The 19,784-nt window shown below is 32.0% G+C and overlaps 4 protein-coding genes across 4 annotated transcripts; 1 reads left to right on the top strand and 3 right to left on the bottom strand.

The window, feature by feature from the left end:
- Window positions 1-3,273: 3,273 nt before the first annotated feature.
- Window positions 3,274-4,490, bottom strand: LOC122607211 (transcription factor bHLH52-like). Its single transcript, XM_043780141.1, has 3 exons — window positions 3,741-4,490; window positions 3,374-3,481; window positions 3,274-3,285 (listed from the first exon to the last, which is right to left on the bottom strand). Exons 1-3 carry the CDS (start codon window positions 4,488-4,490, stop codon window positions 3,274-3,276), a joined length of 870 nt encoding a protein of 289 aa, XP_043636076.1.
- A 1,445-nt stretch (window positions 4,491-5,935) lies between these two features.
- On the bottom strand, window positions 5,936-7,585 carry LOC122607205 (transcription factor bHLH52-like). The gene is made up of 2 exons (XM_043780133.1): window positions 7,415-7,585; window positions 5,936-6,070 (listed from the first exon to the last, which is right to left on the bottom strand). Exons 1-2 carry the CDS (start codon window positions 7,583-7,585, stop codon window positions 5,936-5,938), a joined length of 306 nt encoding a protein of 101 aa, XP_043636068.1.
- A 4,613-nt stretch (window positions 7,586-12,198) lies between these two features.
- Window positions 12,199-12,887, top strand: LOC122608664 (late embryogenesis abundant protein Dc3-like). Its single transcript, XM_043781754.1, has one exon. The coding sequence runs from the start codon at window positions 12,274-12,276 to the stop codon at window positions 12,745-12,747; it is 474 nt and encodes a 157-aa protein (XP_043637689.1). The 5' UTR covers window positions 12,199-12,273; the 3' UTR covers window positions 12,748-12,887.
- Window positions 12,888-13,951: 1,064 nt separating this feature from the next.
- Window positions 13,952-19,511, bottom strand: LOC122607284 (WD repeat-containing protein 43). The gene is made up of 12 exons (XM_043780224.1): window positions 19,293-19,511; window positions 18,322-18,429; window positions 18,098-18,213; window positions 17,773-17,927; window positions 17,601-17,689; window positions 16,662-17,181; window positions 16,039-16,110; window positions 15,470-15,711; window positions 15,293-15,375; window positions 14,823-14,934; window positions 14,420-14,494; window positions 13,952-14,336 (listed from the first exon to the last, which is right to left on the bottom strand). The coding sequence occupies exons 1-12, from the start codon at window positions 19,383-19,385 to the stop codon at window positions 14,154-14,156; spliced, it is 1,848 nt and encodes a 615-aa protein (XP_043636159.1). The 5' UTR covers window positions 19,386-19,511; the 3' UTR covers window positions 13,952-14,153.
- Between the last annotated feature and the right edge of the window lie 273 nt (window positions 19,512-19,784).

Raw genomic sequence — 19,784 nt, 5'->3', positions numbered from 1 at the left:
ATAGAAACACATTAAACTATACAACATAAATATAATCATCTATAAAAGTAATATTTGAGTATTATGTACAATATGTTACTACTTACTAATAGTCTACTAGTTATCAATGATGAGTTGGTGTAGTAATTTGGAGGTATATATAGGTTCAAGTCTGAGAAGACAGAGTTTTCTCCTAGTTGGGTATTTGAAATAGGCAATTCTACTTCGAGTGAGCTCTCTAGCGCGGACCCGATTAAAACAGCGTATGCAAGACATCTCGCTATCGAATCGCGACACGAAGTTTCAAGCGAAATTCAACTTAAAAAAAAAACAAACCTAGTCTACTAGTTAACCATAGAGGTGCAACAATTGGTTAACCAGTTAGATTATTTATATATGATAACCGAAATTGGTTTTTTTAAAAAAAAAAAAGTAACCGGTTTTGGTTAACCTATACCGGTTAATAACCGGTTTGTGTTTGGAAAAACCTTAACCGGTGTAATCGGTTCCGGTTAATAATAACCGATTAACCGATACCGGTTAACCTATTTGATTTTTTTTTTAACCGGCTAGACACCAAATAAATATCTACCCACCAAACGCAACCACAACCAAAAGAAAAAAGATCACAGCTAGAAAGAAGAAGCAGAAAGAGAAAGGAAAAGAAAGAAAGTACATCGTCATCGGTTACTTGATTACCCATAGTCATCGTCATCGTCATCTAACCAGAAAAGGAAAAGAAAGAAAGAAGAAACCCACAGTCATCGTCATCCGGTGAGTGGCGTGTGTGTGTTTTTCCGGCCGGTGTTGGTTTGTGTTAGATATGTCGATACATCGTCATCGGTTACTTGATAGATGATGGTGATTTTCCGGTGAAATCAAGAAAAAGAGAGGCAGCGACGATGGGTTTCCGATGATGGTGATTTTCCGACGATGGGTTTACAGGTATGTGTGTGTGTGATGTGTAGATACATGATGATGTGTGTAATATGATTGAATGTATATATTAGTTCAAAACTTATTTTCCATTGATTATTTGGTTAATAAACCCACTACAGAGATATTAACGATGGGGTTTCACTTTATTGATGTTTACACTTACAGGATATATATAAATATTAAAGAAAATGTCACAAATGGTCCATGTGGTTTGTGATATTCGCATTTTGCCCCCGGTGTTTTTTTTCATTACAAATGGTCCCTGGATTTTCCATTTTCGTTGCCAGCGCTCCCTAACACTAACATCCGTTAATTTAAGGCCGTTAGTAAGGGTATTATTGTCCGTTCACATAAAAGAAACACCCTTCTCCTTCCTCATTCTTCCTTCTACTAACCACCACCACAATCAACACAATCTGGCCAAACATGTTTTCTTTTCCCCAGATCTCTCATTCCAATTCAATTTTGTACATACATTCTAATATATGTATCCATATATTACATATGTCTATATGTAATAAACAATACAAATCCTAAACTTGATTCCAACAGAAAAAAATGACATGTATGTATATTCAATCACCATATAAATATGCATAGAGAATACTTAATTTGAAAGAAAAAAAACTTTGACATAAACTATCAATTGACAAAAATTCTGAACTTCGAAGCCAATTGACATCTCCCAAATCCTGTATTTGACTTTTGACATTGAGTTATTCATATCTAAATTATCAACCCACACATATAAAAACGAACGGAAAAAAAGGAAAGAAGAAAAGAAGCTTTTTTCCAATGGATGGGTTTTCCGATGGCCGGCGGCAGAAGCGGCTTAAAGCAAAGAGGCTGGTGAGACTTTTCTCAAAGGAGCTTTTTCCGGCGAAATTGTGTTTTATGGCAAGGGATAACTAGATCGAGGGATATTTGTCATTTCTGGCGAGAGAATATAGTGGGCGGCGACGTTGAGTTTCATGGCTGGTGGGTTTTTGAGAGAATATAGGATCCCATCCTATAAAGATAATAGATAGAAACAGAGCAATATATAAACAAATACATGTATATATATTTAGAACGGATAGATGATTGAGTTATAGATTGATGGATGAATCGTGTTTTCTTCCATATATGTATACTGATATGTATACTTACACATAAAGTTGTATCTTTTAGATTGGAGTTAGTGAAAAATCAAATGAAATTCTTGTAGAAGATCTAGAGAATTGTGTTTGGGAATGGAGGAATGTTTGTGGGGGAAGTTGTTGAAGACTTGAAGGGATCTAACACACATACACACATTGACACAGATATATATATATATATATATTATATTCTTAAATAAAAAATTGTTTTATCACATATAGTCCCTGTGTTTATTGAAAAGACGATTATACCCTTACATGGTTCGCATGTGAAGCATTTTAACGGCCAAAATCAACATAAGTTAGTGTCAGGGACTGTTGGCAACGAAAATGAAAAATCCAGGGACCATTTGCAACGAAAAAAAATACAGGGGGCAAAATGCGAATATGACAAACACAGGGACTCTTTGTAACATTTTCTTTAAATATTATTAATAATATATAGGTTAACTGGTTATAGGTTAATTTTACTTAAAGAAAACGGGTTATCGGTTAACCGGTTCTTGTTTTGAAAGCCATGATCGGTTACTAACCTACGGTTTATAATAACCTACAACCGGTACAGTAATAATTGGTTAGTAACCCGTTAGGTTAACCGATTTCTGAACGGGTCAGTTAGGTTAACTGGTTTTTTTGTGCACCTCTTAACCATAGTCATTTAGCAAACTTTTTTGGTTAAATATCAAACATTTTTTTTTAACCTTTAAGGTAAAAATAGCATGATATTATATAAGATTAATAATATAAAATGTTTTATTATACGAGTAACATGCTATCTTATTTAGACGGTTGTGTAGATAATAATATAGAACATCTTGATGTTATCTGTTCGACTGTTCAATTTCAATACAATGAATAATGTCAATTTATTGGGCTTTACAATGAAAAATATCTATTATTGGGTTTTATTTTGAAGCCTACATGCTACTGTTACTCTTATGGTTAGCCCAGTTCATCGATTACTATAACCGAACCAATTATTTAACTATGATAGCAGTGCAATTGTGCAAAAACAACAAAATTAATCAAATCAAAATATAAATAAATGAGAAGTTGAGAACATAAGATGATCAATATATAATCAAATGGTGAAAAAAAGCTATCAATCGATTAAGTAAACTTGTTAGAACAAAGTATTACATCACATATTTGTCAATACAAAAACTGTGATAAATACAATAATTCACAACATCATCTAATCAACAATGATACTAAACTACCAATCAATCTGAAGAAACCAAAAACTAATCAATTAACTGTTAAATTAAGATATCATAATAATCATAATTTATTTGTAGATAATTTTTCTAGATTACTTGAGCATCATCGGCTATGGTCCTGGCAAGTGTTTGGGATACAATGCACTTCTCCTCGGTGTATAACTTCTCTTGCACGGCGGGGGACGTTATGAAAGCTTGAAGTTCCTCGCCAAGTTCCTGCACAACATACAAAAATTAGTAATAAAAAGAAGGGACCGACTTTCTCTCTCAAATTTCATTTATATAGAGCATGAATATTTGTGTAGTTATACAAAAATTAAGCATTCTAGGGCCTTAAAACAAATTTGTCCAAACATTTTGGTCGAAATCTTACAATATTTGGAACTTTTTTTTTTCCTCTAATATGTATTCAGTTAATTAAAAAAAAAGGAAAATTTATAAGTGTATGATATAATATATATACCGGAGAGGATGACATGAGTTGCAAAACACCAACTTGGGCTTGCAAGAATTTGATGTATTTATAAGCGGCTTGAAACATTTCGGCCGTGGTCATTTTATGACCACCGGGAACGAGCTTTCCTAGCTCTGATGTCTTCTCACTTATCTTCCTTCTCCTCACTCTTGCTGCCATACTTTGCGCCGATATCCTCTCCTTTCCACCATTACCATTATTGTTATTTTCCTTTTTCGGTTTAACATTATCACCCATAATGTCGTTACACACATTACCAAAATTATAAATTTCGGGCAATTGTGGCAATTCGGGCTGCAGTATTTGGTCCATTGGACACAAATCTTGATCACGAAAAAAAGAAGAATATGAATCATATGAATTGTATTGTGGGTGTGTTTGATATTCCATAGGAATATTCATTGGCAAGATTTCTTGATGATGATCAAATACATTATTAGGGACAAAGAGTGGATTATTTGAATAAAATTGATCTTGAGCAAGATTTGTCAATGGAGAGAATGCATCATTATTATTGTTATAAAATGATGATGATGAAAGTGTCGGAAAATTTGTTGAGTTATGAAAAGAGAGGTGGTTAGAAGTGAAGGCATTATTGTTGAAAGTTGAGAAATGATGGTAGTTGTCATGGAATGGAGGCAGGAAGTCGGGTGGTGGTGGCGGAGGGACGATCGCGGTGTTACGGCGATGGAATGTAGAAGGTGTTGGCCAGTTGGAGTGGAAGCTAAGAGCAGCCATTGAGATTTAAAGAATCTATATCTATATGTATGTATGAATGTGAAAGAAAAAGAAATGGAAGAGCTATTGTTGTTGTTGAATGAAAGTGGACCTTTGCTGCTTATATAGAAACATGAGATAGAGATCGATACACACTAGTACTAATTACTTATTAACTACTTTGGGGTGGTTAACGAATATAAAAAACGCGTGGGAATGGGTCAATTAGTATAACTGATCCCCTGAGGATTAGGAGAAGATTAAGGTAATTTTACGTTTAGCTACCCTTTAATTACTAGGATAATTAAAACAATAATCTGGTTTCTATGAGTACAATCAAAAAAGATGTAATTAATTAATACAATCTAAACTTTGTTTGAAAAGTATGAGATTTTGGAAAATGAAATTGTATATGAATTGTTGATATAAATATTTTTAGTTGAAAATTATTTTTATGTAAAGTATTATTTATTGATTATGAATCATGACCCATAAGTCTATGATTAGAAAAAATTCCAAAAGACGTTATATACTTATATACATATCAAATTCAAATATTGGATTAAGTAGTTAGAGTGATAGTAAAAGGTAGTGAGTGTTACATCACATGTTTTTCACAATAAAAAGTATGATGGTCATATGATGATAATGTATCTCATTCTTATAACTTTTTTTTCTTTTTTTTTTTCAGAATGTGATGATATAATGGGCGAAGATTTAGGAGTAAATTGAAAGGTAAAGTTACTCCTAATTTGAAAGAATTTTTACCCTAATATGCTTTATCAAGACTCTACCGGTTAACGAGTTTAATAATGTTTAAGATAGAACCATAAGTTCACATAAAATAAGGTTATAAAATATTGCACAACATAATCAAATTATTATCATATGGAATATGGATATATTCATTCGGGTTTAGAACGTGCATTAAAATATATTAAATAAATATAAATATATATTTACCATAAAATTTAAAAATGGACTTTTGATATAAGGAGATATAGTTTTTTTTGTGTACATTAAATAAATCTTTAAATGCTTCATTTAACGTTTTCATATTTATAACTATTTTCTTAATATTGAATTTGGATCGATTAAGTACTATATAATTTGTCATGATGTTTGGCTTGAAAAAGTGTAACTGGTGTATGAGTGAAAGTAAATTTTTGATGAAACCACACCTTAATTCATAATGAATAATATTCTATACTAAACAAAATTTAAGTTGAAAATTCCTTGTTTTCACACTTAATTCAGCTTACACAATGCCAAGATTAAGGAAATAATCATGATCCAACATACCCACAAAAATTGGGGAATGATTAACCTAAACTCACTTGCAAAATAGCTAGGAAACTACCTAATCAAACTACTAATTAGGTTAGAAACATAATTAGCAAAATTAGGAGGGTAATATAAACAAAACTAAAATAATCAAAAAAGGCAAATGATTGCCCAAAAAACCGTTAATGACCATTTTTTAGGATTTCCGCAAACTGTTCGGGTCCAATGCAATTCTCTGCTTTGTACAACTTTTCTTGCATCAATGGACATGTTACCAATGCTTTCATTTCTCCATTATTCAAAACTTCTTCACTTTCCTGCATACAATTTTAGACTTTTTACACTTTTCCATTTTTTGTTTCTCTCATACAATTTCCAATATCAAAACTGCCCCAAGCTAGCAACCACCTCTAATCACATTCAATGACTAATGTAGTCTGTTAATATATTTTCGCCATTCAATGACTAATGTAAATATCAAAAATAAAATTATAGCAAGTGTATTACTCCATTTGGCACATTTTAGGTATATATCAAAAGAGTAAAACTCCGGTAAGAACACTCTTAAATTAAGAATGGTGAGAACACTTAAAAACATCATTTTGATGCATTAAAAGTCCATAAAACTAACATAGTGTATAACTAATTATCAGTGTTTAACAACACATTGGTCTATCAGAATCGAGAAAAATCATGTTTTGTGTCCATCTTGGATGCATATTCATCAAAATGATGCATCCAACAAAAATGTGATTTTTTCGATTTTGACGGATCAATATGTTGTTAAACACTAAAATAATGATAACTAGTTATGCACTATGTTAGTTTTATGAACTTTTAATGCATCAAAATGTAGTTTTTAAGTATTCTCACCGTGTTCTTATTTTAAGGTTGTTCTTATTTGATTGTACCCCTAAATAAAAAACAATTTACATAATAAATATTGTAAAAAGATAACGTTTTCTCTATTTAGTTTAACCGGCAGAAGCGAGTTTTTTTAACTCACGTGTACATAACCTAACCAGGCGAGATTCCATGATACGAGTTTTAACCGTTATGTCATGGGGTGTTAATTTAATTATTTAAACAGGAATAGAGTTGAAATGTAATTAATCGAGCTACATAAATATTAATTAGCGAATAATAATATACAAATTTAAAACAATTTTATAAACAAATATATACTTTAAATTGTTATCCCCCAATTAAAAAAAAATTGTTTACTAACATTTTTACTAAAATAGATAATATCACTACTTTGCTTAATATATTATTTTTTGGTGGTTATTGTTCATATACATTACCTACCTATAATAATAAATATATTGATTAACTAAATTATGCTAATCACATATATATATATACCTAATTAAGTTTTCATGCTCAATGTGCAAGAAATTATATACAAACATATACGTATAGTGATATGGGGAGTGATAAATTTACAACAAATTTTTGCTATCTACAACAATGTACGCTTTATATAGTTATACACTGTGCAGTATAATATATACGTTTGTTGTAGATAACAAAAAAAAATTGATATAGATTTATCATTTCCCATAGTGATATAGCTAATCATAATATAATGGATAGATATAGACATTACACATGTTTGTGTATGCAATTATGCATAATCATGAATTACTATTAATACATACCGGAAGTGAAGCCATAAATTTGAGAACACCAATTTGAGCCTGTAAGAACTTAATATACTTAAAAGCGGCTCGAAACATCTCCGCCGTGTTCATTTTACGTCCGCCGGGAATCAACTTTCCGAGCTCCGATGTCTTCTCACTTATCTTCCTCCGCCGCACCCTCGCCGCCATACTCTGTGCCGAAATTCTCCCACCACCATTTCTTCCCACAACATTTTGTTTCTTATTATTTTTATTATTATTATTATTATTATTATTATTATTATTATTATTATTATTATTATTATTATTAATTTCTTGATCATATAAAAATGTACTTTTAGGCCATGCTGAAACATTATAACCACCATAGCCACCACTTTGGTGGTTTTCCGCCAGTTGGGTCACCGGCATTGTGTACTTCGCCGGAAAGAATTGATCACATGGGAAGTTGTAGTAAGGATTTTGATAGTTAAAGGTGTAACTTTGAAAATCTTGATTTTCCGGCGACAGTTTGATGACATGTCCGGTGGGTGTAACCGGAGATGGAAGATACCCCGGGAATGACAAGTTCGATTCGAAAAGTTTGTTGATTTCAGTATCGTAAACGGTGAAGTCTTCATGAAGATTTAAGAGTTCCGGTGAAGGTGGCTGGAAACTTGAGGTGTAGCCGGAATCATGATTTGGCCAATTAGTGTAGAAGTGAAGAGGCATTGAGAGAATAATGAAGAATAATGATGATTAAGTTAGTTAATTATTAGTAGGTGACAATTAATCTGCAGCGAAAATATATAAGCAAGATTATTGTAAATTAAACTGAAAGTCATTAAGTAGTGATTAATGGTTAATTAAGTAAAATAATAAATATTATCAATATATAATAACTACTCGTATAAAATAAAAAGGATGTTAATCAATATTGTCTAATGCTAATGGGTTTAAACCTCAGCGGCACTCCGAAGTCCTGTAATGATGCTTGGATCATGGACCAGGGTTTTGAGTCTAAGTAGGCGAGTTTTTACCTCCAATCTAACGTCGTGCCTTCTGTAACGGTTAAATTGGTGAGTTTTCCCTTCCATGTAGTCCCTAACTTCGTGGATCGGTCGCTAGTGATTAATTAACTTAGTTAACTGTTAGTTAATGAGAATTAACTTAGTTAATTGTTAGTAGACAAACTAATCTGCAACAAAATATATAAAGCATGATTATTGTAAATTCAACTGAAAGTCATTAAGTAGTGATTAATGGTTGATTAAGTAAAAAAATAAATATTACTAACAGATAATAATTACAAAAAGGATGTTAATGAATATTGTTTAATGAGATCATTTATGCTATGTTCTTGAGTTCCTTATTAAAAGGAAAAAAAAAATGATGAGATTGGATTAAAAGATATTAAATCCTTTCAAATCATCCTAAAAGTGGGAGGAATATTTAGAGATTAAAATCAATTAGATTATTAATCCACTTCCTATTCTTTCATTTCTCTTTCATTTTTTAAAAAAAACTTAAGAACACAAAATTATTTTAAAATCATTTGGATTTTTTTTTTAAGGTATGAAATCAAAAGAGAGTTTGAGAGGGAAGGATTACTGTCTGGTTACCTAAATACCACTGGGGTGTTGGTAAGTTACTGGGTGGTTATTCTTTTTTATAAAATGGAAAAAAAAATTGATTATTTAAATTGGAGGGAAATGACTTGGTCAATAACCGTAAATCCTTACTTGTAGGTGTTATTTACTTTTATGACCTTCAAATGTGAAAAAAGAAACAAATATGATTGACACTACATGGCTTACATGTATGACGAGTGTATTTTTTGGTTTAAAGTCCTGATACTTTTGGTTGTTAATTTTATTAATTTTTCTTAAGTGGCCATCATTTTGATGTCCTATAAGTTTTGGGTTTGGATGTTCTTAAGTAAATAATAAAAAAATGGACAAGAAAAATGATTTAAAAGTAACTAAATATCATAAATATGAATGAAAAAGCTTTGTGTTTTTCCAAATTCTTAATATGGGAATGTAGTGCACCCCCGGAGCTCAATTTATTCTTCAAAATCTCAAACATTTTCAACATAATATTTGGTGAAAGGGTTATGTTTTTTTAACATTTTTTTAAGTAGAAATAAAAGAATATACAAAATATTATGAAGATAGCCATGGAGAAGTACACTACAACATAGTTTAAACACTAGTACAAGAGGATCCTTAAACTTGACTTTTCAAGTTGTCGAAAAAAAATCTTTTTTTTTTCGATATCTGAAACATAACTAGTAAAACATAACTAAATTATTATCATTATCATTATCATTATTATTATTATTATTATCAATAACTAAACTTGACATGCATACTCCGTGAATCCGTAATCCGTGATACATGACACACCATTTCGCTTAAGCCCAAAACCTCTTCTTACTCTAGAGCCCATCACATTTAAATATAAGAGAGATAGTGTCCGCGCGTGCGACGTTGAGATGGTGGGGGTGATAGGTCAAGTCACATAGTATGATAGCCAAATGCTTTAGCGATACGGGCTCCGCCTTCGGATTTAAAAATTCATCGAAAGTATATCGAATGACATCTCTAATAAAAGAGCATAAAATTTTAAAAACACCCATACAATTTTTTATAATTTATCGATATACGGTTTTTGAGATAAAAGATTTTGAATGAATTAAATAAATAAAATGATTTATGAATGAGAGTGAAAAAAATGAGTGATTGAGATTTAAGAAGTAAGAAAAAAACGAGTGGTTGAAATTTAAGGGTATTATGGGTATATTATGTAGAGATGTTTAAATTAATGAATAAAGAAAAAATATAATTTAAGTAATTCATTTACTTAATTAAGATTTAAAAATAAAATAAAATGCTTTATAAGATAGGATTAAATATAATACCATGGCCCAATATTCCAGTCTTGACTTTTTCGGTTCTTCCATGAGTCATGACCTTGACTCTTACACTATATTTTTGAGTTTTATTTATGATAGAAAAGAAAGGAAAGGGAATGGATAATTTGCTATCTTGCATTCTTAAGTTTCTTTAATAAAAGAAAAGATTTGAAAGGAATGGAAAACTTGGTCATTTTTTGTCTCAAAGTTTTCCGCCCAAAATGGCTGGATTCGGATGGAATACAATACAACATGTTGCCTAAGTTGTCACTTACCTTCGTCTTATTGGACCACCATATTTCACCACATGTAGTTTTTTTCTTGATTAGAAGAAAAAATATGTACAATTTATTTATTTTTAATTAACTTTTATGTGAAGGATATAATTGTAAAATTACATATATTTTTCTTTTCTTTCTTATCATTTCAACTTGAGAATGTATTTAACATTTTATTTTCTTTCCCTTTCTTTACTATGTGTTCTTAAGTTTTTCTTACTGGAGAAAAGAAAAGATTCCAAATGATTTTTATATAAGTTGAGTTTTTGAGTTTTTTTTTTAATGATGGAAAGGAAATGAAGTAATATGATTTGAAAGACTTATTTAATTGTTTTTGTTTTAAAAATCTTCCTCTTATTTTTGAGATGATTTGGAAGGATTTTATCTATTCTCTTCTCATCTCATCTTATCATTTTAATTCTTTTCTTTTAAAATATAACTCAAGAACATAGTTAGTTTCCTTTTTAACTTGAGAATGCGTTTTATATGTATACTTATTTACCCTTTCTTATTATTTCTATTTTTAACCTCTATTTTTTTTTTATTCAAAACTAGAGAATGCAGTGTTAACTTCTTGAGGGCTTTGAGATATAAATCTATAATGCCTATCCAGAATTGCTATATAAAAGGTAGTGATCGATATTATTGTACAACTAACGTTAGTCATGTATACAACAAGTAAAAGTGGGTTTATTATGTTTCGCTAAATGGATTGTATCACTACTTTTTATCAGAGCATCAAATTAACTATGCCAATAATGTCGTGAAACAAAAAAAACTTATCAAAACTCTTTAACTAATTGTTAAATACATCATAATTTATGCTTTAAATAGTGTCATTTTTCTAGTTCTTAGAACCAGAATAATAAATCATTTTCAATAGTTAATTAATAGGAATTAATAATAATAAAAAAGAAATTAATCAAATTAAGTAAATGAATATATGTTTGATTTCAATACTTTTACGGTTTGTGTAAATAAATATATTGGACTTTGACTAGCTAGAATTGGGCTTTGACTACATTAAGACACTCACACCAATTTATTAAACTTAGAGTAATCTTTATATTTATTAAACGTATCTTATAAAAATTTGGTGCCCATTAATTTTTGATGCCCTGCTATACTGTGCCGATGATACTTGTTAAAGGCCGGTCATATAATTTATTTTTTCTATAACACGATGCACTTTTGTGATGCAATGAGAAAAAAAAACAAAATACAGAAAGTCATATATATATATACGTATACCGACATGTATATATATGTAATGACCTTGCGAAAGAACTCACACCATGTAAATAACATTGTAAAAATTATAAGTCCCACACGTACAGTTTCAACGAAACAAATTATGGTAAAATAAAGAAAACACAAAAAATCTAGAAATAAATAAACTAAGAGATAATGGATAAGATGCTCATGCATATTGCACATGCACAAAAGATTTTTTTTCAAGACCGAAATGAACCGAGTATAGGTCATGTAACAATAACAAAATATAATAAAAGTGCACGTAACCATGACACGCGTCGCACCGTCATTACACGTGTCATTGCTTCTAAACACCCATACATCTCTATATAATCTTACAAACCCAATGCACCTCTCCAACAAAGCAAATCATCATTATTCAAATATATCATAAACTTTTAAAACACTTAAGAAAAAAAAAACTCTTTTCTGTTCCAATTTACCAAAAAATGGCATCACAAAACAAAGCATACAAGGCCGGAGAAGTCAAAGGACAAGCCGAGGAGAAAACCGGACAGGTGTTCGACAACATTCGAGACAAAGCACAACAAGGCAAAGACAAGACATCTGGAGCTGCCGGTTCGGCGTGGGACAAGACCATGGAGTCGAAAGACCAGACCGGAAGCTACATGTCCGAAAAAGCTGGAGAAATGAAGGATAAAGCATCCCAAATGGGTCAAGCCACCAAAGAAAAGGCTTCAGATATGGCGCAGTCTACTAAAGAGACTGCGCAGGCTGGAAAAGAAAAAACTGGTGGGGTGTTGCAAAAGACTGGAGAGGCGGTGAAGGGTATGGCGCAGGGCGCCACGGAAGCGGTGAAAAGTACTTTGGGAATGGGTGGTGGTACAACCGAGGAGACTGGTACAGGTAGTACTGGTACCACCCGTACCACTGTTAGGGAGACTCGTAGGAGTCATACTTAATTTATTGTTTTGTTGTTTTGTGTATTTGTGTCTTGCATTTGTGTCAAAGTTTTAAAGTTTGTTGTTTATCAGGTTCGTTATGATAACGAACCTGATTTTATATTTGAGGGATAGTTTTTTATGGCTCCCTTTTGTTATGTTGTTGGGTCGAGATAAGTGGATGTATTTATGTATGTAATGACTTGGTGTGTCATGTACGTATGTTTAATTAGTCCACTTTTGTCTCCTGTTGGTCTATAAATTTCAAATAAAATGGGCATTTGTTGTTAACTACTGATTGATTTATTTGATATTTTGATGTTTATCATTTTGGGATTTGGTTTTGGGTTAACATGCATGATGAAGACATGAAGTCAGGCACTTTCAAAGATTTTACGTCCCTTAATTTGCTCTCTTTTAAGGGGTCAAAGATTTTATAAAATCTAAAACTTTCTATCAACTTAAACATGACGAGAAAAAAATAAAAAATAAAAAATCATTCCCTTCCCCTCAAATTCCTTGGGTCCCGAGCGGAAATGATGTATACTCGTAGTTTATCACATAATTTCTTTGCATTTTGTTTCCATGAAAAATAAAATCAATAAATATAGAAAAAAAAAAAATGATAGGCTTATGAAGCCTGATATCTTGACGCTGACTGACTGATTATGATGAAGTCAGTACTCAGTACAGTTGACTAATGAGAATTGACGGGACTGTGGCTGATGTTATTTTTATTGTGGTAAATTGGTGGTGTTTGGATTTATTGGGGCTGTATTTCGGATTTTGGGCTTAAAGACTTTTGTTGTTTTATGGTAACTTCGGTATCTACATTACCATTTTTATTTTTATTTTTTGTAATATTATTTTATTGGCACATGGTGACCTTTTTGACTATGAATGTCAATCTTTCATCTTTGTAGCTTCCTTTGTGCTTTCAAGTTAAATTTGCCAGCTAACACTTGCCGTTCAAAAGAAAGAAGAATAATCTAACATTTGCCATCTAAAATAAAAAGACGTGGATAAAAATTTGGAAAAAAATCTAAATAAAGACGTGAATAATCTAACATTTGCCGTCTAAAAAAAAAGACGTGGATAAAAATTTGGATAAAAATCTAAAGAAAGACTTTGGAACGTATACATTCGATGTGACGGTACGACAAGGAGGATATATGGAGTAGGAACTGAACGTTGGAAAGTGTAATGTGGATACAAATCAAAGATCTAGTGAACCAAACATCAGATTCATAATGATATGTGTCAAAACTGCCATCTCCAGATATGTATATTCTCAGATACATCACTCGCGGTTTTTGTTCATAAAATTTGACTAGGATTTTGATACTACTCGTATACACCCATAAGCATACAATGTTAGAACTTAGAAGGGTATGGGATTACAACGCGTAGGTAACAAAGACAAGATACTAATAGTCAATCATGCCATCACTTCCTTCAAGATCGCTAACATTACTGACTGCTTCAAGTTCTTCATTGTCTTCTTCATCAGTATCCATAGCGTCACCATCTTCTTCAGACTCATCATCGTCGCTCTCATCTTCATAAATAATAGGCTCCAATGGCTCTTCTTCATCAACTCCATCAATCGTCTGCACATAAGAATAAAACCAAGAAAATGAATAGATGAAGATTCCCTCTTTGATGGTTTAACAATAGCGGCTATGTTGCTTACCTTTGTGTATAGCAAGTCTAAACAACTTGACAGTTGAAGCGTTGAATTGAAAGTTGAAACTCGAGATTCAATAAGCTACAGGAAAGAAAAAAAAATCAACTTCATATCATAATATAATTTTGATCAAGGAGTGGTAGAAAGGGTGGGTCAGGCCATTGGGTAATTTCTTATATGGGTCAAATAAGGTCTGGTAGACCTGCAAAACAATTTTCTTAAGCTTGGTAATTCATCGTTGTAATAAAGTTGGTTTCGAATGTTCGAAATATTCATTCATTACTCAGCTTTGGAAACATGTCTGTTCAAATTAAGGATAGATGACTTGAGGTTTGTGAAACTTGACTATGAAGTAGATCGGCATGAATTTACTTTTGAAAGTCAAATATCGACAAATAAAGGTTCTTACCTGATACAAGGAGTTGAGAGCGATCAAAGACGACTCTTGAGACATTATACTGCTTGCATGTAGAAGAAGTAAGCTTCTAAGCCATGGTAGGGCAAAAGCTACAACAGAACCCCTATAATCACAATGCAAAACATGTGATCTATTATTCGTTGCACGTTTAAAGATAATCAATAACCACAACACTTCCAACTCATAACAAATGGGCCAACTTGGGTTATATTTGATACCTAGTGTCGCCTAAAGTGTATTAGAAAGCTTCCAACCTCCTAAACAGCTTTATCCAAAAAATTGTTCATTTTCTAATATGGTTTCTATTATCATGATGATTACTAATTAAAGGGTATAACATTCAAACAAAATTTTTAATGAATCCAACTTCCAACCCATTTTAACCCCTACTTTGACCAGCCACACAACCAGTCCAACTTTCAACTCTATTTTTCAACGTAAATAAGATTCGTAGATCGCACCTGGATTGGATCACGGATATGAGAGACTCAAGAAGCTTGAAGACGTCCGATGGATTTAATAGAGCAACTGAGTTTGTAATAACCTGCAAACAAGAGAAGCAGATTAAAAAATAATAATAATAATCTTATAAGCACAATTTTAAAATTATTACTTATAAAAACTTCATCAAGCATTACCTTTTCGTTTTGTCTAGATAAACAATCAAGCAGAAGCGCCCGATCTTCTGCATGCAGTGCCTGTTTAAGCAAAACATGAACAGAATCAGCACTCGGAGGCTTGGCAGTAGACATCTCAGCTTTCTTGTCACTCCCATCTTCATTGTTTATTATATTTAAGCTGGCCAACTTCTCACCCATTGTTGGTGCACCAATATCATCATCAATTTGAACTCCATCCATAGGGTCTGCATGATCTATATCTACAATGCAATCTAAGATATTAAGAACTACAGATAATAACTTTGAATCCAAGGACATAATCAAAGAGAGGGAAAACACTAGTTTGGGTCAGGCCGAACAAAACACTAGTTTTCCCAAACAAAACTTTGGAAATATAATATCTGCACCAAATAAATTACGGCTGCAATCAATAACTTAAACTTTGGAATAGATATATTGAAAAGGTTTTATAAATTTTAAACACTCTCTAGATAACAGGTTTGACATGTTTATACTAACTTAATAAACTTTACTCATTTATATAAAAAAAAAAGATACAACATAAACCAAGTAAGCCCATTGCTTACCAAGGTTTACTCCGGCAGTTTCAAAGTCTGCATCAGATGCAGCACGTTTCTTACTTCGCACATCTTTCTGGTCTGCGAAGAAGAAAGCATAATAACTAATTAGGGGGTGTGCAAAGGTGCTCTTTGTAACGTATTATGTTCACCAGCTTTTATCAGACAGATAATCACGTGTAACAATATGTGTTGCCGGAGATAGGGTTTGAATGTGTTTCTGCTTTATGAAATTGTGATGACCAGATAAGTAGTTGTTAAAATGTTTCAGAAGTTCTAGTAATTCAATAAATAAGATGACAAAGCTAGATGTTCAGTTTTAATAAATACAAAATATTTACTTTCTGGGAGCTAAAAAGCACATATTATAAATTATCTGTTAAATAAAAAGGTTGTCTATTATTCCAAGTAATTTAAGAAATTGTAAGTACTAGAATACACTTTGGAAAAACTTTGAACAATTTGACCATGTCAACTCGAAATATAAGCCAAATCGGCTATTGAAAATCTAATTTAAAGAGCTTGAAAATGCCATCTTCACATAAACTTCGAAAGCTGATCAACAAGGCTCAGTATAACTATTTCAAAAACAGGAAGTAAAAAAAAAATTTTAGAAAATAGAAACTGTGTACCTTTTCCGTTATTCACTATATTTTCTTGGATATCAGCACTAGCATTTACAATAATATCTTCCCCAGAACAAATAACATCTACTAAAGCGAACTGTGGAGAGTTTAATAGACCATAAACAATAAGGGCTGTAGCCTGATCATCACCACTGATTGAATATATTTTAGCAGCTAGTATGGAATTGTGATGTTTCTTGGTTTTCCCACCATCATTGATGTCAGTTTTAGATTTACTAGCTTCAACTTTAATCTTTGTTGGATCTACATTGCCTTTGGTTGAGGTCTTCAAGTTCCATATATAAACTATACCCGACTCTGAAACTGAGAGTACAACTAAATCATCTCCACTGGGGCCATTCTTGCATTCAATCGCTAAAGGATGATGTCTCATTGACAACACAGGTCCACTGCTTACTTTTCCGGTGTCTGATTTGTTTTTCCACACTTGAAGATTATTGTCACCATGTCCGGATGTAATAATGGCGTTTGAGTTGTCCAACATACACATGAGCTGCACCGGACCCTGAAAGATGAAGCAAAAACAAATTTCAATAGACATCGCGGTTGAACTAAAAGGGTGTTTGGAACTTTGGATGTGCATTCCGAGGTATATATAAAACTAATGATCCAAAATTGATTATTCGACCTCAAATAATCACATTATCATAAATATAATAAAAAAAACTACACTATAAGACTTCAAGTCACCCTATTGAACCAGGCGATTGATTTCATACCGCAATCAAAGCACCCCAGTGAATCCATATTTCTCATGCAGCAAGTTGCCACATGAAACCTAAAAATTGAGAATCTTAGAATAAAAGCTAAATGATACGAGTATATAACCATCCATAGCTCTTACTCAATATAATCACTTTGCAAACACAAGTCAGAAACCACCCTACAGCAAGTTTTAGTGATAGAATAGACTTAGTAACATACCGAATCGGTTGAAAACTTGAGTAATTCATTCCCGTCTTCCAAACTAAGGACTCGAATCTTGGAACTCGCTGCAGCTAATATTTTATCATCTACCATACAGGAAAACATGTGTTAAAAGTGTATAATGTAAGATTATGATAATTCACGAAATCAATATACTTTGAACGCTCACCAAAAATATATACAGATGTAGAGATATATTTCTTCGAAAATTTTGTTTCTTTCAAAAGCTCTCCAGTTCCGGAGTTCAATTCACAAGTTGTGCCATCAGTGCTAATAACACAAACTTTCGGTCCTTGATTTGCAAATGAGAGAGCAACAATTCTACTGCAGCCAAAAAAGTTCAGGATGTTAGAAGCACCTCATAAAAGTATGTGGTATCACCAACAGAAACAAATAACCGGCTCAAAAATTCGTTTGGGGTTTTCTGCCAAATAAAATGGTTTAAATCCTAAAATTGCGGATACCCATAAAATATTAGTATATTTCTGACATACCCATGATGATCTCCAGATGATTTCCACATTAACTCGCCATTAGTAGCATTGATGGTAAAAACCTCACCACTATCTGTTCCCAGTGCCACCAAACAAGTTCCGTTTTCTTTTCTGCGCTGAAAAATTTATAACAAAAACAGGAAACTCTATACTCAAATACAAAATCAGTATAGCAGTGATAGTAAGAGAGTGCAACGATTGAGATTTCTGGTGTAAGATGTTACCTTCTTTGTTCCAACAAAGCTACAGGCAATACAAGAAAACTGAACATCAGAATCTTCATCAGAATGCTTCCATTCAGCTAACAAATTTCCATTGTTCGTGTTCCACACCTTTAAGCATGAAATGGAATTTTTTAGTAATTACAACAACATCAACATAAATTCGTAATTACATTCACTTTTCAAAGTCCATGACTGATACAGATATAGAGCTCCTTTATTACGATTTAGCAAACCAGACCACTTTGGAAAATCGAAACCACTAATAATAAAAAATATATATAACTTTTAAAAGTTAAATAATATTGATTTATCTCTGCATCAGTTTTAGTACGGAAAATCCCTACATAGCTTACCTGAACACTGAAAAAGATCATTATTGCAACTTCTAACTACAATATTGATTTAATATTGGTTGCTTGATTGCACATATTTCTACATACTTATGGCTTACAAGTTTCATTCAGAACGAGCACCCTACCAGCTTTAAACTATGTGTGTTTTACCCCTAAAATAAGCGAAAACGCACTAGGTATCCAAACACTTCAAAGTGCCTTTCGGGTTTCAAAAAACATAACAACCCATAACCAATCCTAAACGTGCATCAGAATTTCCATACAAGTCATCCATTCGGCTTAAAAATTTCCATCGCCTATGCTTAAAACATGGCATACCCTAAAAGACTAGAATCTTTAACATGTGTTTTAATTTTTTTTAGCTTTCGTGTACTATTCGTCTACCGTTAAATAACAGTTAGGCAAGATATTCATAACAAAACATGCTATATATATAATACATACATATATATATATAGTCATCCTTTTGTGCATTTCTATATACTTCAAATTCAACCCAAAACAGTTTTATACTTTTTGCAGCTGAACAAATATATATATATACATATAGACAAATAAATGTGTGAATACAAACATAAAAAAATATATAAATTCTTGAATTAAAAGAGAGAAACTTACTTTGAGTGTATTATCAGGAAGTATTGCAGCAAAGATTTCACCTTTTGAACTAAAACATGAAATCTTTAATATAAATTTCTTGTCTTTGGCCATTTTAGTTATTATATTATATTACAAGAAAAAAAAAACAGAGCAAAAACCCTAAAATTTTGTTAACAGGGGAATGAAGGTGAGGGCTGAGGAGGCCGGAGGGTTTTAGGACCGGATGGGCAATTGTATTTGGGCCGTTTTAAGGGTATTTTTCAATTTTTCCTTTTATTTGGTTATTATGGGCCGTTTAACAGATACTCGTATTATTATTTAACACTTTCACTTCCGAAACAAGTTTTTATAGAAAAAAAAAATAAACCGATTATGGTTTAATTAATTATTTTTATTTTATTTTGCTTTGAGGTGAAAGTTATTTGCAAATATAAGTTGTCTTAACCGGGTCCGCTTTAAAAAGTCGTTCGCAGAGTGGATCTCCAATCTAAACCCCTTGATGAGAATTCT

This window comes from Erigeron canadensis, chromosome 7, assembly GCF_010389155.1.
Source record: "Erigeron canadensis isolate Cc75 chromosome 7, C_canadensis_v1, whole genome shotgun sequence".
NCBI classification, from domain to species: Eukaryota; Viridiplantae; Streptophyta; class Magnoliopsida; order Asterales; family Asteraceae; genus Erigeron; species Erigeron canadensis.
This window is presented reverse-complemented; position numbering and strand designations above follow the sequence as displayed.

Coding starts and splice junctions, on each gene's coding strand:
- LOC122607211 (XM_043780141.1), bottom strand. CDS start 4,490: ATGGCTGCTCTTAGCTTCCACTCCAACTGGCCAACACCTTCTACATTC. Junction 3,482..3,740: donor AACTCATGTCATCCTCTCCG/GTATATATATTA, acceptor GAACTTGGCGAG/GAACTTCAAGCTTTCATAAC.
- LOC122607205 (XM_043780133.1), bottom strand. CDS start 7,585: ATGGCGGCGAGGGTGCGGCGGAGGAAGATAAGTGAGAAGACATCGGAG. Junction 6,071..7,414: donor AATTTATGGCTTCACTTCCG/GTATGTATTAAT, acceptor AATTGTATGCAG/GAAAGTGAAGAAGTTTTGAA.
- LOC122608664 (XM_043781754.1), top strand. CDS start 12,274: ATGGCATCACAAAACAAAGCATACAAGGCCGGAGAAGTCAAAGGACAA.
- LOC122607284 (XM_043780224.1), bottom strand. CDS start 19,385: ATGGCCAAAGACAAGAAATTTATATTAAAGATTTCATGTTTTAGTTCA. Junction 17,690..17,772: donor TACATCTGTATATATTTTTG/GTGAGCGTTCAA, acceptor CCTGTATGGTAG/ATGATAAAATATTAGCTGCA. Junction 16,111..16,661: donor TATAGTGAATAACGGAAAAG/GTACACAGTTTC, acceptor TCTTCTTCGCAG/ACCAGAAAGATGTGCGAAGT.